The 17,551-nt window shown below is 37.6% G+C and overlaps 1 protein-coding gene across 4 annotated transcripts in view; it reads left to right on the forward strand.

Annotated features, from left to right (window-relative positions):
• PPP2R5C (protein phosphatase 2 regulatory subunit B'gamma) overlaps positions 1-17,551 on the forward strand; it is a 73,402-nt gene that overhangs the window by 37,002 nt on the left and 18,849 nt on the right. For all 4 annotated transcript variants that reach the window (XM_052693075.1, XM_052693076.1, XM_052693078.1 and 1 more), the window contains 4 exons: positions 7,983-8,182; positions 16,502-16,612; positions 17,214-17,306; positions 17,406-17,536. In XM_052693075.1, the coding sequence (XP_052549035.1) occupies positions 7,983-8,182; positions 16,502-16,612; positions 17,214-17,306; positions 17,406-17,536 (535 nt within the window). The remainder of the gene's footprint in view (positions 1-7,982; positions 8,183-16,501; positions 16,613-17,213; positions 17,307-17,405; positions 17,537-17,551) is intronic.

Genomic DNA, 17,551 nt, shown 5'->3' on the forward strand with positions numbered 1-17,551 from the left:
ATAGAATGATAGCAAGCTTTTTTTCTACTTGATTACAAGTTGAAATCCTTAATGTCCCATTTGCCATTATGTAAAGTTTCTCCATCATCCAAACCACAGTTCAGTCTCACTGTTACTGTTGCCACCAGCAACCTCCTTCAGCTCTGGCTCTCCAAAGACCGCAGCTTTCACAGTGCATGAGTGCTGTGAAGCACCTGTTCTGAGCTTTGCTGACAATGCTTGCACTTCTCAGGACTTTCTGTCTCTCTTAAGCTTATTAAGTCATGATCGTTTCTTGTGGTTTTTTGTTTTTTGTTTTTTTTTGGTAGGGTAGGGGGGGAGGAAGGATTTGCTGTTAGTAGTCTGATAGCTTGTTTAATTCTAGCAGTTCTTAGTGCGTTTTCTTCCCACTAAATCGGAGGCTGTATTCTTTCAAAAAAAGGAAAATCACACAATCCAGTGAGAAGCCTTTCATTTGAGTAAAGAGATTTGTTTATTTAGAAACACAAAACTTAAAATACTCTTAATGACTTTAGGCATCTTTCTCCTCCTACCTCCTCCATCCAATGTCTGTTCTATAAGATTAAGACTAGTTTCAGACACAAATATCAGAGATGGAATCACTTGAAATAAAAAGTGGACTGTTTTTAATCCAGATAGCAGATCAGCATAGAAGCAAAGCCAGTGCTATTGCTTTACTGGAAAAATAAAGCTGGATTTTCTCAGATTTTAACAAAACTAAAATAAAAATACATTTGAACATCAGAAGTTTGAACTGTTTGAAAATGAAGCGCAACTCACTTTTGAATTGTAGCTAGAAGATGTGCCACGTGTATGTTATTTCAAGCATTGTTTTAAACTTCATATATAGAAAAATACTTGTATTTTGGGTGCCAATTTTGTTCAATTGCATTATGGAATGTGGAACAGCAGTAGTGAGGAGCAGTGCTGTTCCAAAGATGGAAACCAGTTACACATTTCTGTTACCTGGAGAACAGCCAGAAGGTATTGATGGCAGCGGCTCAGTTCCTTGAAGGCAGAGAGGAGTGGAAATACCCGCTGCTTACAGCTCCTCATTTCTCTCCTGGAATGCTCCTGAGAACCATGGTGCTGCATAAAGGCAGCTGACCCACAGTAGGTCATGCTTGTGAAGTTTCAGGCTGCTGCACGAGCACCAGTTCAGATGGAATGCATCCATCTTTTGGTCTCAGCTCACCTTCTTATTGACCTAGAACAAAACAAGTATATTAGCTATTCAGACTATCAAAGCGGTTTATTGTTTGCCTTGCAGAAGCGCCTGTAATTTTAATTATTGAGCAGGAGTTGCTGGAGAGTGATGGGCTTTGTTGTTCTGGGTCAGGCTGAATGTTCATCCAACCTTCAGCATCCTGTTTCTGACAGGGAATGTGTTCTTGAAAAAGAAAGGAAAAAAACTTGAGAACTTCTCAGTAGGAATGTACACAAGTATAATGCATGGTAATTGCAGTAGGACCTCAAACTTGACAGAAGGAGTTATAATAAGACTCAACTGCAGTTCTTTTATGACACTGAATGTACCTTTTATGTTCAGCAGTGAGATAGAAGTTTGTTTGTTTTCTGTGCCTCTTACTATTTTTCTCTGTATGTCATGCTTTCTTGAATTTAATACAAGTACTGTGTTTTTCCTCGAGTGTTCCTGTGGCTTTGATCACTGTGGTCATTTTTATTATATGAAATGTCTCTATTGTCCTCTCTCAAAACAAACAGAAAAAAAGAACCCAATACTTCTATAGGATCAGTAGAGTTCCACATAAAGCATTTTGATGTTGATATTTTGTGTGTTTTTTCAGTCCTCTGTATGCATCATAATATCTTGCTTGTTTTCATGTAATCTGCAGCAGAACTCCCACTCCCAAGGCTGCTAGTTAATGTATGAAACATATTGCATATTATATGTAATTATAGCAATTTCGTGCATTCCTTAAGTGTATTTTGAAGGGCTGCTAGAAGTAATAGCATTAATTAAACTTTCCATGCATGAACTGGAAAATTTCCTTCCAAACCCCTTATTTCTATTATCACCTATTAGGGTAAAACATTGTTATCTAGGGGAGTTACATCTCTTAGTGTTAATTAGTTCTGTCCTGTTTTCAGTAAAATCTGCTGAAGAAAATCAGAGAGAACTGTAATGAGTATGACAAGTAATAGAAATGCAGAGAAAGTTGTGTAATCTGAAGTATTCCTTGATTGAGACTTGAACAGTAATTTAATCATTTCAAAATCAGGTAGATACTTTAAATGGAACTTGATCAAATGTTAGACAGGCTTTTGTTATCTTGCCATTTTTCTGTGATTCTTTTTTAAGATTTGATCACTAGTTCTGGAAAAAAATGATAATTTTATTAAAGCTGTATTCATTTTCTCATGTTCTGCAATCCCTCTGCCGGCATGTCTAGCTACTTCCATTTCCTTTACTCTGCATGTTGAACGCTGCTTATTCTTTGAATAAAGTGCTGTCATGGTAATATTAGCTGAAATGGCTGTGGAGAAAATGGTTGTGGGAAGATAGCAAACTCCTCACATTAAAGCACAGCAGTGCAGATTGCAAAGCTATACTAACACTGCTAATGCTGCTTGCTTTTCTAATGACATCCAATTTAAATGATGCTAATAATTGCTTTTGATTGCTGGAAGGGGCTGCATCGTGTTAACAGTATGCTTTGTGGTATATGCTAGGAGCACTCTAATTTACAGTAAAATGTCATTTCTCCGTGTCATTTGAAAGCTGTAGCCCTTCAGTGGATGTGAAGGCACGTTTCATAAGATTTCCCATCTACCAGCAAGCAGGAGTTGGCGAGAACTTCTGCTCTACACATTTGTCCTAAGGAAACAGTTACTTTCAGGAGGTTTGCTTTGAACAGTCCATTCTCTGCTGTCTTGCAGTTCATGAATGTCATGCAATATTGCATGCATGTCTGGGCTCTTAGAAACCTAACTTCAGTATTAGTTTTCATTTTTCTAATTCTCTTTTAACACAGGTAGAGTTTGTTGTTTTATGAAATTGAGAAAATCGGGACTTGTTAGCACACAGTGATGTTTTAGTTCTTGGAGGGAGCTGTGCTACCTCTTAAGAAGTCGCCTCTTCTGATAGTTGTAACTTATAGCCCCTGGTTGCAGAATGGTGTCGCAGACCAGCTGAGGAGCAGTGAGGAACGAGGGGAGGACAGTTACCAGTGGGAGCACTTGACATGAATTCAGTTACTGTTGTTTTGCAGTAATTGTTGCTGAAGAAATACCTGGAGCTTCCAAGCAGTTTGTTTTCATTCATAGAACTCTGTTTAAATTTTGGCTTTCACAGTTGATTGTGCTCTGCCAAGACTCTTGGTAACCGTCCTGGCAGCTGAGCACCTTGCCTCTGAGTGTGATCCTGGTGTATTCAGTCTGATATGTAAAAGCCAATGCCAGTTGTACAGTGAAAGGAAGATATTTTATACTCATCAGTGAGTTTGTCTGGCAAGGCCACAGTCTGAGGTGATGTTGAGCATTTTAAATGGAGTAGATAATTCAGAATCAATACCATTAAATATGAGGAGGCAGAGCCTGCCTGTCTGTATGCTGGGTAAGTCAATGCAGCAATTACCCAGGGACTGAAATGAGGGAAGAGGTGAAATACCTGAAAAGGAAAGAAGGCTGATCCTTAGGAATCTGAGGCTTATCTTGCAATCATAATACTGACGTGTGGGGATACCTTTTGTGATGTGTTAGTTGTTTCACAAGAAGAGTAATGGGATAAATAATGCTGATTTTGGCATAAAATCTGCCATTACAGTATTTGTTTGTGTAAATCTGGTGTCAGGAATTGCTGGAAATCAAGATCATTCTTATGATTTGCTTTGTGATTCTGAAAAACTATGTTCCCATTATATTAGCAGACCAGAAACAGTATTTAATAAAATACAGTTACTAGTAAGGGTGGATGATATCAGTGTTATAACTAGAAACAAAATTTGTAGGTATTGAACAAAAGTGATACAAACTGCAAGTGTGGAGTGGCTCAGTGAATAGCACAAAATGTCAATTTTGGCATAATCATAAGGAATAGCTTTTGAATAGCCACAGCTTTCCCAGTCTTTGAGGAGTGCTCAAAGAGCTGCTTGGTTCTAAAAATAAAATTAAATTAATATTAAAATTACCTAATAACACTCCCTTCAGATGTCTGTTAACCTGAACAGCTAAAATTTGGAGGTTATCAACTAATTAAAGTGGAAGCTGATGGACAAGTCACCAGGCAGTGAACTGAAAACACATGTCCCTGGCTGGCACAGGGCTTCAGATTAAAGACTTCTTCAGGATTCTTCTTCTGCTACACGTGCATTCTCTACACAGAAATCATGGTCTAATCATGATGGTTTCTTGGTCACCTTCGGTAATCACTGTTATACTGAAATCATCATTTCAAACCTTGAAAGTAGGGATGGTCTCAACTTGACAGCAAATACTCCAGATGAGCACCGTGAGAGATTTGAGGTCAAGACGTTTAAAGCTATGGTAGAGCACATGTGAGGTTAGAGTAAACAACTATTTATAAGTATAACTGAAATACTTAAAATATTTTGGCCAATTCAGAGTAAGTGGTGAGATAGGTGGCTTGCCTTCTGGGAGTATTTCTTGACCCACTTAGTTGTCAGTCTTTTGTCTCAGAGATGAGTGGTAATTATAGCTTTAATGCTTCCTCTACTTTCAGGTGATTGTAATTGTGTGTCTGTTCCTTCTAAGATTGTGGTCTCTGGTTAGGCTCTGGATTTTGTGTAGTACAGCATAGTATCCCTAAGTGAGATCATGTTGCTATGCTTCAGGCCAAATCACTTTCCATTTTACAGTTAATTTGGAAAAGGTAACCTCTCTAACCACTCTGTGTCTTGTTTGCAAATTCAAGTCATACAGGCTATTCTATTAGATATTCTTCCCAGGAGGAAATATTCATTAGTGTAGTTTTTAATCTAAATAGACTAAAACATATGTATTAAGATGCAGTTTGTGTGGCTTCAAGTACCTTAAAGTCACTTGCTACGCTTTACAGAGCTTCTATTTTATTTGTTAGAAAGTTGATGACCTCTTATCACCTCCATTCTAATTCTTGAACTCTTTGCTATCTGACACTGAAGTCTGTAACCAGTAATGGTGTATGTACCCTGACTTTTTGTTATTGTTCTGTATGCTCTTTGGTGCTGTTTCCCTACAGATTTTCTCATCTGGTTGGAGTTTCTTTGGAGCACTTCAGAGCAATTTAGTGTATGTAGCTAAGAGAAAAAAGCCATTTTAGACCAGTACATCATAAAGGCTTATTATAGCAAAAGTACTTTTGAAAGCAACGTCTTTTTGAGAAGGAAGAGGCCACTCTAGCTTGCTGTCTTAAGGATAAGTTTGTCAAGAGTTTAAAGCAGAGCTACTCATTGTAGTACCTGACCAACTGGGCTGCAGGCGTTGATCAGACGGTCAGACGTTCAGTTTTGTCATGCAAAAACAAAATGTTATGCTGCTAATTTAAGAAGGATTTCTGTCTTAAACTTGTTGCTGTGGTTATTAGACCATTTTAATTGGATCTGGATTTTTGCTGCTGTCAAAATATGGTACTGTTTTCTTTACATCTCACCAATTACTTAAGTGTTCGTTAATTATTGAAGATTAATGTCCAGATTGCCCAAAGCGTTTGCTGGATGTACTGAACCATAATGTCACACATTGATCTTTTTAATTACTCGTGGGATTACTGAGGCAAACAGGCACATGCAGAATTTTGTAACATCTAGTAAAAATTGGTAGGTAAAAACTTGAGAGAATAAAGGTGTCCTTGTCAAATAGTAAAAATACACTGCACAAAGCACTGTGTTAAGGCAATCTTTGTCTCAAAAGGTTAAAAGTAAAGTAGTATAAGAGTGTTACAGATAGGGAAACGGAGTTACCAAAAGATACAAATATTCTCATTGTCTGGGTTGGTTAGTTGGTTTGTTTCAGGATATCTTGAGGCCAGTCTCAGTTGCATTCAGTATCTATGAAGTATATTGAATAGGTATTAAAGAAAAGAGGAATTTAATAAAGTAGATCTGTGCACACCTGAGAAGAGGCAGTTTAAATGTGAGAGGGAGAGGAAGGGACGAGGGGAGGAAGTTGGACAGAAAGAAGTAAACATTTTCAAGACTGGAGTCTTGAAAGGAAAACGGAGGAGTAGAAATGTTACTGGTCCTATTAGTTAATTCATTTCATTAACTGCACCTGAATCATGATAAATTAAACAGTGTCAAACCAACTGGTTACTCACTTTGATTGGCTTGTTATTTTTTTTGTATTTTATATTCAACTTGGTAAGAACTGACGATGTTATTTCCTCAAATGTTTTTTGAGTATATCAACTCCTGGCTTACGTTTGGTGATTGTTATCTTAGAAGACCGGTGTTCAATTGTATAATCATTAAGGGTAGAAAAGACCACATCTAATTAGAACATCCAACTGTCCACTTATCACCCATATTACTCACTAAACCATGTCTCTCAATACAACATCTAAATGTTTCTTGAACACCCTCCTGGATGGTGACTCCATCACTTCCCTGGGCAGCCCATTTGAGTCCCTGACCACTCTTTTGGAGAAGCAGTTTTTCCTAATCTTTGATCTGAACCTCTCCTGGTGCAACTTGAGGCTATTCTCTCTAGTCCTAATTCTAGTTACACAGGAGAAGAGGCCAACCCCTATGTCACCATAACCTTTTTTTGGGTAGTTTTAGAAGGCAGTAAGGTCTCCCCAGACCTTCTTTCCTCAAGACTAAACAATCCCAGTTCCATCAGCTGCGCCTCATAAGGCCTACGCTCCAGACCCCTCACGGCTTCATTGCCCTTCTCTGGATCTGCTCTAGAGCCTCAATATCTTTCTTGTGGTGAGGAGCCCAAAAGTGAACACAGCACTCAAAGTGCAGCCTCACCGGTGCAAAGTACAGAGGGACAATCACCTCACTGCTCCTGGCTGCACTGTTTCTAATTCAAGTCAGGAAGCTGTTGTCCTTCTTGGATCATGTTCAGTCAAGCATCAACCAATGCCCCCAGGTCCTTTTCCTTTTCAGTTTTCTGGCCACTCTGCCTGAGGCTTGTAGCATTGCCTGGGGTTGTGGCCAAAGTGCAGAACTTGGTGTTTGGTCCTGTTAAACTTCATCCCATATGCCTCATCCCACCTATCCAGCCTATCCCTGTCCCTCTCTGTGTAGGGCCTTCCTGAGCTCAGACAGATGGACTTTTCCTTCCATCTTGGTGTCATCTGCAGATTTAGAGACAGTGCACCGTGTTGCAGAGCTGGCTACAGTTACTTAAATGAACTCCTGTAAATGCTTCAAAAGGTTGCTAATGCAAGTCTTTCTCTTGCACATGTAGAACATTCAAATTAGTGTTACAAATTGGCAAAATAGATGCACTTAGCATCTTCAGCTACTCCAATTTCTTTAAAAGTTTTTTTTTCTGCTTTGAAGTTTAAATAGTTGGTTTATGCTTATTATGTGTTTATTGCGGTCTCATGTTGTAGGAATGCTTGGTGGAGAAATGGAATTTGTTAGGTGATGAGTCTGAAGTTGAAAAGGTGACTCATTGGTTTCATCTGTTAATAACTGAAAATCCACCAATGCATTTCTTAATACTCAAAGTTTTTCTGCAGATGCAACCTAATATTCTGTACACAAATAGAGCTCTTTGGGAAATTCCCTGAGGCTTTTTTTTTTCTAAGTGTGTGCTTTTTTTTTTTTTTCCTATGCAGTACCTATTCCTAGCAAAGGCAAGCATGCATCACTTTGCAATTTTTATCGTTCTATACTGTGCTGTATTTTATCGAGTTAATATTCTGGACCGCTGTATTTTTGAAATTTGGTTGAAGATTCAAGAAATTTGCTTATAAAGACCACAATGCCTGTGTCTCAGGGAAATAAAAATGAGTAGAGTGAAGTCTGCTGCAATGTAACTTATAACCAATTATTTTCACTTTTCAGATGTTCCTCCTGCTGATCAAGAAAAGCTTTTTATCCAGAAGTTACGACAATGTTGTGTACTTTTTGACTTTGTTTCTGATCCACTAAGTGACCTAAAGTGGAAGGAAGTAAAGCGAGCAGCTTTAAGTGAAATGGTAGAATATATCACACACAATCGCAATGTGATTACAGAACCTATTTACCCTGAAGTAGTACATATGGTAAGTGATGGGAACCAGTCTGATTATTTTTTTTTAACTCATACTTGTTTCTTTAGCTACATCAATCTATTTTAAAAAACCTTACTGAAATATTCAGAGATCAACTGCCCTCTGTACATCAGCAAAATGGTAACATAACTGTGTTTTTAAAAATCTTTTTGCCATTGTTGGCTCATCTTCTTTGTACGGTAGAACTTGGGTACTGTTGTGGTTTAACCTGGCAGCAGCTCAGCACCATATGGCTTGTGTTCATTCCCTGCTCCTAATGGTAAGGAGAGGATTGGCAAGTGAAAAAGAAAGTGGAACTCATAGGGTGAGATAAAAATTATTTACTAAGACAAAAAAGGAAGGACAAAATAATATTAATGGTGGTAATAATGAAGATATTACTAATGATAGGTATGTACATATAAATACGAGTGTGTTTGTATACTATATATAAGCCAAGTGGTATACAGTGCAGTTGCTCACCACCAGCTGACCAGTGCCCAAGCAGCTACTGCCCCTGGCCAACTTCCCCCAGTTTTTATAGTTCCACATAATACTGTATGGTGAGGAGTATCCCTTTGGCTGGTTTAGTTCATTTGTTCTGGTTCTGTCTCTTCCCAGCTCTGTGCACCTCCAGAAAACTCTCCTTTTTTCCCCATAGATTTCTTCTGGAATAGATATTTCTAAAAACTGGGGAAGTTAAATATGTCTAGTTTTTAAAAGAATGTAGATTGCGAAACTGAAAAATTGAGAATATTTTTGTAAGGTGAGAATTAAGTTCACTTGTGGAAGGTTGGCAATTGATATTACATAACTACATTCAGTACCATTGGTTGAAATTGATTTTTTTTTTTCCTGCATTCAGAGCTGAGAATGAGAGTTGGACCTTATATTGTACACAGATGAGAATTCTGCTGGAACAAGCTATATGAACTTCTTAGCCCTGTGCTGTTTCTCCCCTTTACTATTTAGTCCCAAGCCTATTAGACCTGCTTTACTTCTGTGTCGTATTTAAGTACGCTCCAGAGAAGTCAACTATGAAACTACGAGAGAATCTTTCTGCCCTCGTTGTGGTGGCTGGACATCAGTTGCTTGGAGTAGCAATTGGGCTGGGAACAATGATATCTTTTCAAGTCACTAACTGCAGAGTTTGCAAACTGCTCTTGATTGTATGTTACACGAATGTGTTTTCCTGTGATCTGTAATAGCTTGGGATGAGTTTTCAGGGTGATGAGAAAACAATATACGTTTAACGTAAATATAATATAAACTCAGTAAGATTGTGAGGTCGTGCTCCAAATCAGAATCTTATAGGTTCTTCAGAGTACGTTCTAAGAAATTTTACTATTAACTTAAAAAAATTACTTGTTACCTGAGTCCACCATAAATGCTTACTGATAGATGCCACTTTCATGAGAACTTGTCTGTGTGAGAATTCCTAATAACACTGTATGTCAAAAATACAGGAAGCACAGAGAATGGTTAATGACCAAATGTGGGTTTGTGTCTGGATTACCTACTTCTATTTTTGCTAATTGATTGTTTGACACCACTGAAAAGGGAATTATTAGACAATAAGCTTGCAAAGATTTTGCTTAGATAAAACTGAATTCATGATGGAAGGCTTGAAAATCTTGACTGTGGGTTGGAGTCTTTGCTGTCCATGGATTGACTGTGTGAGGAGTCTTAGCTGTCCATAAATTCATAACTTCCATGTTATGATTCTTCCTCTGTCCAAAAACTGACAATAATACATTTGCCCAAGAAGATATATGCTGCTTTTGCTTTTACATGCAACTAGTGGTAATAGTGTGTATTTCTGTCGGTCTAATACATTTTAGTGTAGGATTTGATACCTTAATCACTAGTATTCTGCTATGAGCTCACAGAATCTTTCAGTGAACTTAAAATGCTTTCCACACGTTAGATTCTAAAGGGTGTGGACTTCCTTCCATGGAATTTAGACAGCATTGTGATACACACTGTCGGTTATTGGACCTGGACTAATACTTAGAGGTTAAATTCAGATGGCAAAATGAAGTCCTCAATATAAATGTGCGTGCCAGAAACAAAGAGAATTACAGTACTACTGCAGGAGGAATATGGTTGTTTCAGGACAGATAATTGAGAGAAAACTGTTCATAAAAGCAGCCTATAAAAATTGCTGAGTTCTAGCAGTGGCTTCATGAATTAATTATGTGGTTTTTAAGGTAAAAGAAATCTAATGACTTCTGTGTGCTTTAAGGGACCTATCTATATCTATCTGTGTTAGGACTCATTGCACCAAATTTGGCATTATCCATCAAGTTCAGCATCCTGGTATTGCCAGTGATGAGTGTAGAAGGTACTCTAAAAGGTGAAGTCTTTTTTCTTTTTCTTTTAATCTGTGGATGGCTGTGCCATTCTGTTCACCTTCATGTTTGCCAGTTACTCATCTGTTTATGAGTTTTTACTTATGTGCATGGTTTTGTAAGTGTGTATTTGAGATTTTTTTGTTTTTTTTCGGTTAACATACTGCCATACGTTAGGCCAAGTACTGAGGGCAATGATTTCTACAAGTTGTTTATTTAATGGTAATAAGAAATTTTTTTAAATAAAAGTTTTCCTTTTTTTGTTTTCATCTTTTATTTTTTATTTGCTCTGATAAGAGCACTCTTTAAAATTCTAGCGATCATGTCATGTTCAATTCCCCTTCTGTCCCCTGTCTCTATTCTTGCTTCAGGTACCTTTGACAAATGTGTGGTTAGGTCTTCTCTTTAAACAATATATTCATCTGGTGGATGAATTCAGTTATTTAACCTTAATAACAAATTTCCTTTTCAAAAGATAGAGTTTCTGAAACGGATTTAATGTTATTTTCCAGAGTGGATGCAAGAATTTCTTTCCCTTCTTCCTCAAGGAACTGGCTGACAGGTCTTTCAGATTCTCCTTTTGTTTGTAAGCAAATATATGGTGGGAAATGAAATGTTTCTATTAAACCCTTTACAAGTTCCATTTCTCATATATGTTATAGTGAAGTTGGACTTCCTGTCCTCAGAGCAGGAGCTTGCATCTTAGAACTGGAAGACGTGGACAAATGCCTAAGTACATTCAGTAACTGTAAATAGTAAATTCAGTAATTTTGGTGAAAAGCATGTGTCACAGATTCTCTTGTTTAGTAAAGGGATGTATGATTGAATTTAGCTTGGATTTTGAAGAAAACAGGGCTTTGTGAGCTAGTTCTGGTACACACTAATCTGTCAGAAGCATAGACATTTCCCTAAATGAGTTCAGTAGAAGTCTTGTGAGAATTGTTAACTTTGTAGAATACTGACCATGTGATTGCTGCTTTCCATGTCAGGAAAGGATGGGCAGCATCTGTATTGTGTCTATAAAAGTGAGCATATACAGATGTTTGCCAGCTGACCAGTCAGGGGTTATTGAAGAGATCTCAGAGGAGGCCAAGGAAGTGCTGAATCTGTAGTGTTGTGAGAAATAAGAAAATTCAAAGCTTGGATAAATGAGACTTGTCTCTGTAGCTTCCAGAATACTTTCTCTGATGATGATGGAATACTTATGGATGATATAGTTTTTGTGGTTGGTTTTTTTTTTTTTTTTTTTTTGTGTGAAACATGTAGGCCAATATTAAGTTTAAAATTGCTAATATATAGGAAATAAGTTTTGTGTTTTATAACCAGATCATTTCAGTAGTTAAAGCAGTTTTTCACTGTACTTTTCACTTATGAAGATGAAGTGACAAACTCAGTTACATGCACAAAGAATTTCTGAGTGTTATTTCTGGTTATGTGGGTAGGGGTTTTTTGTTTAATTTGATACTCAGTATGGAATGAGAGATTTTACTGGGAGTAGAAGTGTTGTATTTGTGGTTCAGCTTAGCTATTAGGATGGCTTTATTTCTTAAAATACAGAGGAGGCAGGCTGTCAGATTACAGAGTTTGTCATTCAGAGCTGTTCATGTCAAGCTTCACTTGGACTGCTCAGCAAAAGGGAAGAGAGAATGCGTGTCATGTTCTCTCTGTAATGCCTACTCACTTGAAACTTTTCTCTAGCATTGCACGAAATGAGCCGCCAGAAAAACAGAGAATATAACCATGGCAGCAGAACATATCTGTGAAGCTGCAAAAATGCAGCATATTTGCCTTTTTTTTTTTTTTTGGTTCTCCTTTCCTCCGAAGTTACATCCTTCACAGTCAAGGATGTCAGCGCTAAAAGCTCAGAGGGAATTTTGGCACACTAGCCCCTGTTTCATAAAGACTCAAATCTGATAAATTTTGAGGAGATTGTGAGGTTCTGTTGTTATCAAGGGGATGTAAATTAATCCTTTATGGTATGTTTGCTTAAGTACATCTGTGGGAAGTTGACTTTTGAGGAAATAGGGCTTTGCAACTTATATCACACATGTTAGGTAAAAAGGCAGATGTTAGAGGAAGCCATTTGACCAAAAGGTAAAAGACACAATGATACCAATTCATTGTAAATTTTCCTAAATTTCAGTGGCATAGACAGGAGAATTTCAGGTCTATTCCTTCACTGAGAAATGCCGTATCTTGATTTGAGCACTGAGTTTCCATGTCCTTTTGGTCAAAGTTTTAAAATACAAAAGAGATTGATTTCGTATGGAACACATTTATTGTGTTTTTGAGTTTTTTAACTCATTCCACTTGATGTTCTCAAAAATAAAAAAAATTTAAAAAAAAGGAGGGCTTGAGGTGGGGGAAGGGGAAAAAGTAGGAGTCAATACTAAGACCTTATGCAACCCAGCTTTTCTTTCTTTATAGCAAGAGCCTGAGACTCTCCCATCTAGAAAAGGCTGACGTTTCTTCTGTTAACAGTCTCAGGAAGTGAGAGTTCCAAGTCTCATCATCCCTAGTTTTTCTTGGAAGTCAGTTGACTATTGCTAGTTTTCACCTTTTTCAAAGGCAGGTTGGAGGTTGCTAGTTGATTGATGTCTATACTTTTAGAGTATCTTTATACAGCCTATCTCAGTTTTCCTTTTCATTCTGTGAAAGAGTAATTAATATGCTATTCATAGTCAAAATCAAACCTGCATCCCTGATGTGAAGGAATACTCTGAGGAAAATAGAGCATGAGGATGACATTTCCCTCATGGGAATATGATGTAATTCTTGCAGATTTAGTTGATGCAGTTTGATACTGCCTCCCACTGTCTGCTCTGCCATCTGTCAGATGTGAGAAGGCAGGACAGCACTTACGTATGCTCCTAAGCCTGCCAGCTAGTAGGTAATGTTACAGCATTATTTTAAACTGTGAATGGAGCTGATAAATGATAAACAGTCACAATGGGAACAGGGAAGCATGCTTGCATGCTGCTTTTCCCAGAGTCCCACCACAGATGGAGGGAGTGGATTCCTCTGCAAAACAACATATTGAAACAAATCTAGCTTGATCTGTCAGAGCTTCTGGGTCATCTTGAAATGATGGTTAAATAAACTTGGATATTATTTAAAAGCAAAAGAACAATTAAAGAAAACCACCTTATAACACACTGAGAAGGGGATAAAGATGTGCATTTGGCTCCTGTATCATCTGAAAATTTGATAATTAGAGACTGATAGTATGCTATGAAGAATAGAATTTAAGTGTAATTCTTGGGTAGACTTGTAGTTAGATTGTAAATAAACTCAAACTTGCAGAATTTAGGAACTGCATTAGACACTTGTTGAAAGTATAGGAACAACTCAGCCGATGAAGTAAATTATTTTGCATCCTCAGGACTTTCAGTTCAGTGCAATACCCAGTGGAGCAATCTTTCTTCTTTCTGGTTGTGGAAATACTCTACTGGCATGTTTGCTGAACCAAGTATTAGTGTTCTTGAAAAGGCTGTAAATGTTTCTGCTGTTCTTGATGTTGTAGCCTTTTGCAAATAATTCTTTTCTCGAGAGATCTGTTGTGTCTTCTGTGGTCAGACTTAAGAAATGTATTCTCAGATTTCCTGTTAATACTTGCAAAAGGCCTCCTCCAATCTGTTGCAACCATCAGGTATCAGTAATAGTATATAAGTAATCTCTTCCAGTATTTGTGGTACACACTTAGAATGGAGTGTATGTATGCCTTGTGATGTTCCATGCAGCCAGCTGCAGCTGATCTGGTAAATCGTTTTGTGTATGTCATAGTCCTCCATTCAGCATAGCAAACATTCTCACTGTGAGCAAGTGTCTATCCAAATTTATTTTAGAATATCTTAGTATTTTTACAATGAACAAAATGATTTAATTTGTGCGTTTTAAAGCAGAGCTCTGTGCAGCATTAAAAAGTTTCTGAATGCAGCCTAATACACTCAATCATTATGAAAGGGAAGAATAGTATGCCACTGTTTTTTTATTTTGGCAATCTTGTCATTTCTGCAGTGTATTTAAGCTGCTGAGAATACTGAGGCATCTGTATCAAGGAATCAGCCTGAAGCAGTAGAGGTTGTTTAGGACCATAATTTGAATTGATGTATATATTCAAAAATTAGTTGAGAGTGCTGCTGTTTTGATACCAAATAAGCAAGCAACAAAACAGAATAAAGAAAGACTCTCTTGGATGCACTTACTAATAGACTGCTAAATAGATTGTTTTTCTGTTTGCTCATCAGTTTAGTTGTTTCTTACAACATCTGCCCTACCTAATAATCTGGATTATAAGAGGAATTGAGGAATTAGTCTCTTTCAGTACTGACAGCCATAGCTGTCTTTATATTTACAGATGAAGGCTCTTTCTGGTTTTCTTACTAGCATGCGCAGAAACCTGTTCCCTCCAACTTGCTCAGTAAAAGTTAGGATCAGTAACTCCTCAGAGGTGTAAGAATAGCCATTGAATCACTAGTTAGCTAGTTAGTCCTTTCCTGTCCACAAAGAAACTGGCTGTCATTTTAGGAGAACTGAGAGTAGTGCAGACTTGTTAAATCTGTACTAAACTGTTGTAACCTAAAGAGAGCCTACAAAGAGGAGGGGAATCAACTCTTTGAAAGGGTTGACAACTGCAGGACAAGGGGAAATGGTTTTAAGTTGAGGGAGGGCAGATTTAGGTTGGATGTCGGGGAAATTCTTTACAGAGTGGTGAGGTGCTGGAACAGCTGCCCAGAGAGGCTGTGGATGCCCCGTCCATCGCTGGAGGTCTACAAGGCCAGGTTGGATGGGGCTCTGGGCAGCCTGGTCTAGCATATAATGGCGAGGTTGGTGGCCCTGCATGGCACAGGGGGTTGGAGATTCGTGATCCTTGAGGTCCCTTCCAACCCTGGCCATTCTGTGATTCTGTAAGAAAGATCACTCTTGAGAATGTGCGCTAAAAATCACGAGGCTTTTTTTGCCAACAAATGTGCTTTACTTTCATTTGTGATTGTGTATTTCATATATTAATGTAATTGTGATTATATCTGATTATGTTCATTTTACTACGTAACAAAAAAATTCAACATGCACTCAGTGGTGAGGTAAAGTACCTAGAAGAGGACATCATAAAGAAATACTACCTGTCACAATTTAAATTATTATTGCAAAATTATTAATCTAGTTACTTCCAGTTTATTAATGCACAATTGACACAAGCACAGTGAGCACTCACCTTCGCTCTGGAATGTTTCTGACCTTGAGATGTAAGAGGTTCTCTAAAATTTACCCTTTGGGTTTTTTTTCCCTTCTAAGACTTCTAAGGGTTTTTTCTTTGTACTGGGACTTTAAAATCCTGTTCATTTTTAAGGGTCTTGTGGCCCCTGCTGTGGTTCGTGCATGTGTGCATCTAGGCAAGCACTTGGAGGCACAGAAATGATTTATATGTGTTTACACACACCTTGAGAGATCCTTCCTTGAGGATGCTGAACTGCATGGTTAGATGGGCATGGCTTAAGAGAAGTGCCTCTAAGAGAGGAAGGTTGGAACTTGGTTTTGAGGTATTTCCACATCCGTATGCCTATGGTGTGAAGTGAAACTGGTACTAATTTGCACAACAATATCAGGTAATCTTTGTTTTGTGTCTCTGGCTCTGACTTTTACTTTTGGAGGTTGCAAATTCTTTGCAGGTGTGTATATAAATATTTTATAAATGTTTGCTTGAGTGTTTAAAGTGTGCGTGTGTGTGTGTGTGTGAAGAGACAAAATAAGACATCCTGCCAATATGTTTGTACTTTAAAGAGTACCACATGGAAAACTGTACTCCAAGTTTAAAATCTTAAGAATAAATGTACTTCATTTTTCTCTAAATTACTGAGTTATCTAGTTTGCATTTCTCTCCAGATATTAACTAAGTAGGTTGTGCTAAGACTTTTCAGTCAAAATTGTCTTTGGAATCATTCATTTTCTTCAAAGTTCTTAAAGGAATGTGTGATTTCAGTTTGCAGTTAATATGTTTCGAACATTACCACCATCTTCCAATCCAACTGGAGCAGAGTTTGATCCAGAGGAAGATGAACCAACTTTAGAAGCTGCATGGCCTCATCTGCAGGTACCTTATGAAGCACAGGATGTCACCATCTAACAGAATTTTGACATTAAATTCATTCTTATTGATTCAAAATCATACAGGTTCTGTCTGTCTCCCTAGATCAGTTAATCGCTCTATGGTGTTAAAATATGTCTTGAATTTACACTGATCTTTTCGATGAGTGTCAGTGTATTGGAGGCTGAAGGTTTGCTGTTTCTTGTGGTCCGGATGTAACTGCTGTGATGAGCTTCAGTTTGTCACTGGATTCTTTGACTCAGTTCTGTCTTTGAGAGGTGCTGTGACAAACATAGAATGATTTTTAAAACACATACTTCTGGGCATGTTGAATATTGGATTTTGTCATATGAGGAGAATTTAGCAGTGGAGCTCAGCAGAATTTCAGTGCAATTTAAAGAACATAACTTATACTGAATAAAAACATACTTCATGGAGAGGCCAGAAGCAAAGCTTTCATTGTGTGTTATGTAAATAAACATGTGTTGTACAAATATAAACAGTGCAATTTTGGGCAACTAATTAGTAATTTTGGTAATATGCTGGTCATAAAATGTGTTTTTTGTTTATAAGACTAATGGTATTTTTTCGTTGGACTCTTTTTCAGCTTGTTTATGAATTTTTCTTAAGGTTTTTAGAATCTCCAGATTTCCAACCTAATATAGCTAAGAAATATATTGATCAGAAGTTTGTATTACAGGTAAGGTAACAATAACTTTTGGCTTCAAGCTCTATATTCACATTCTCTTGCGGAGCATTACATTCAATAAAGTATATCTTTTCTTTTCCCTCTTTGCAGCTTTTAGAGCTCTTTGACAGTGAAGATCCCCGTGAAAGAGATTTTCTTAAAACAACTCTTCACAGAATATATGGGAAATTCTTAGGCCTGAGAGCTTACATCCGAAAACAAATTAATAATATATTTTATAGGTATGTCAGTGTCTT

The sequence above is a fragment of the Tympanuchus pallidicinctus genome, unplaced genomic scaffold, assembly GCF_026119805.1.
Source record: "Tympanuchus pallidicinctus isolate F22 unplaced genomic scaffold, pur_lepc_1.0 scaffold3, whole genome shotgun sequence".
Taxonomy (NCBI): Eukaryota; Metazoa; Chordata; class Aves; order Galliformes; family Phasianidae; genus Tympanuchus; species Tympanuchus pallidicinctus.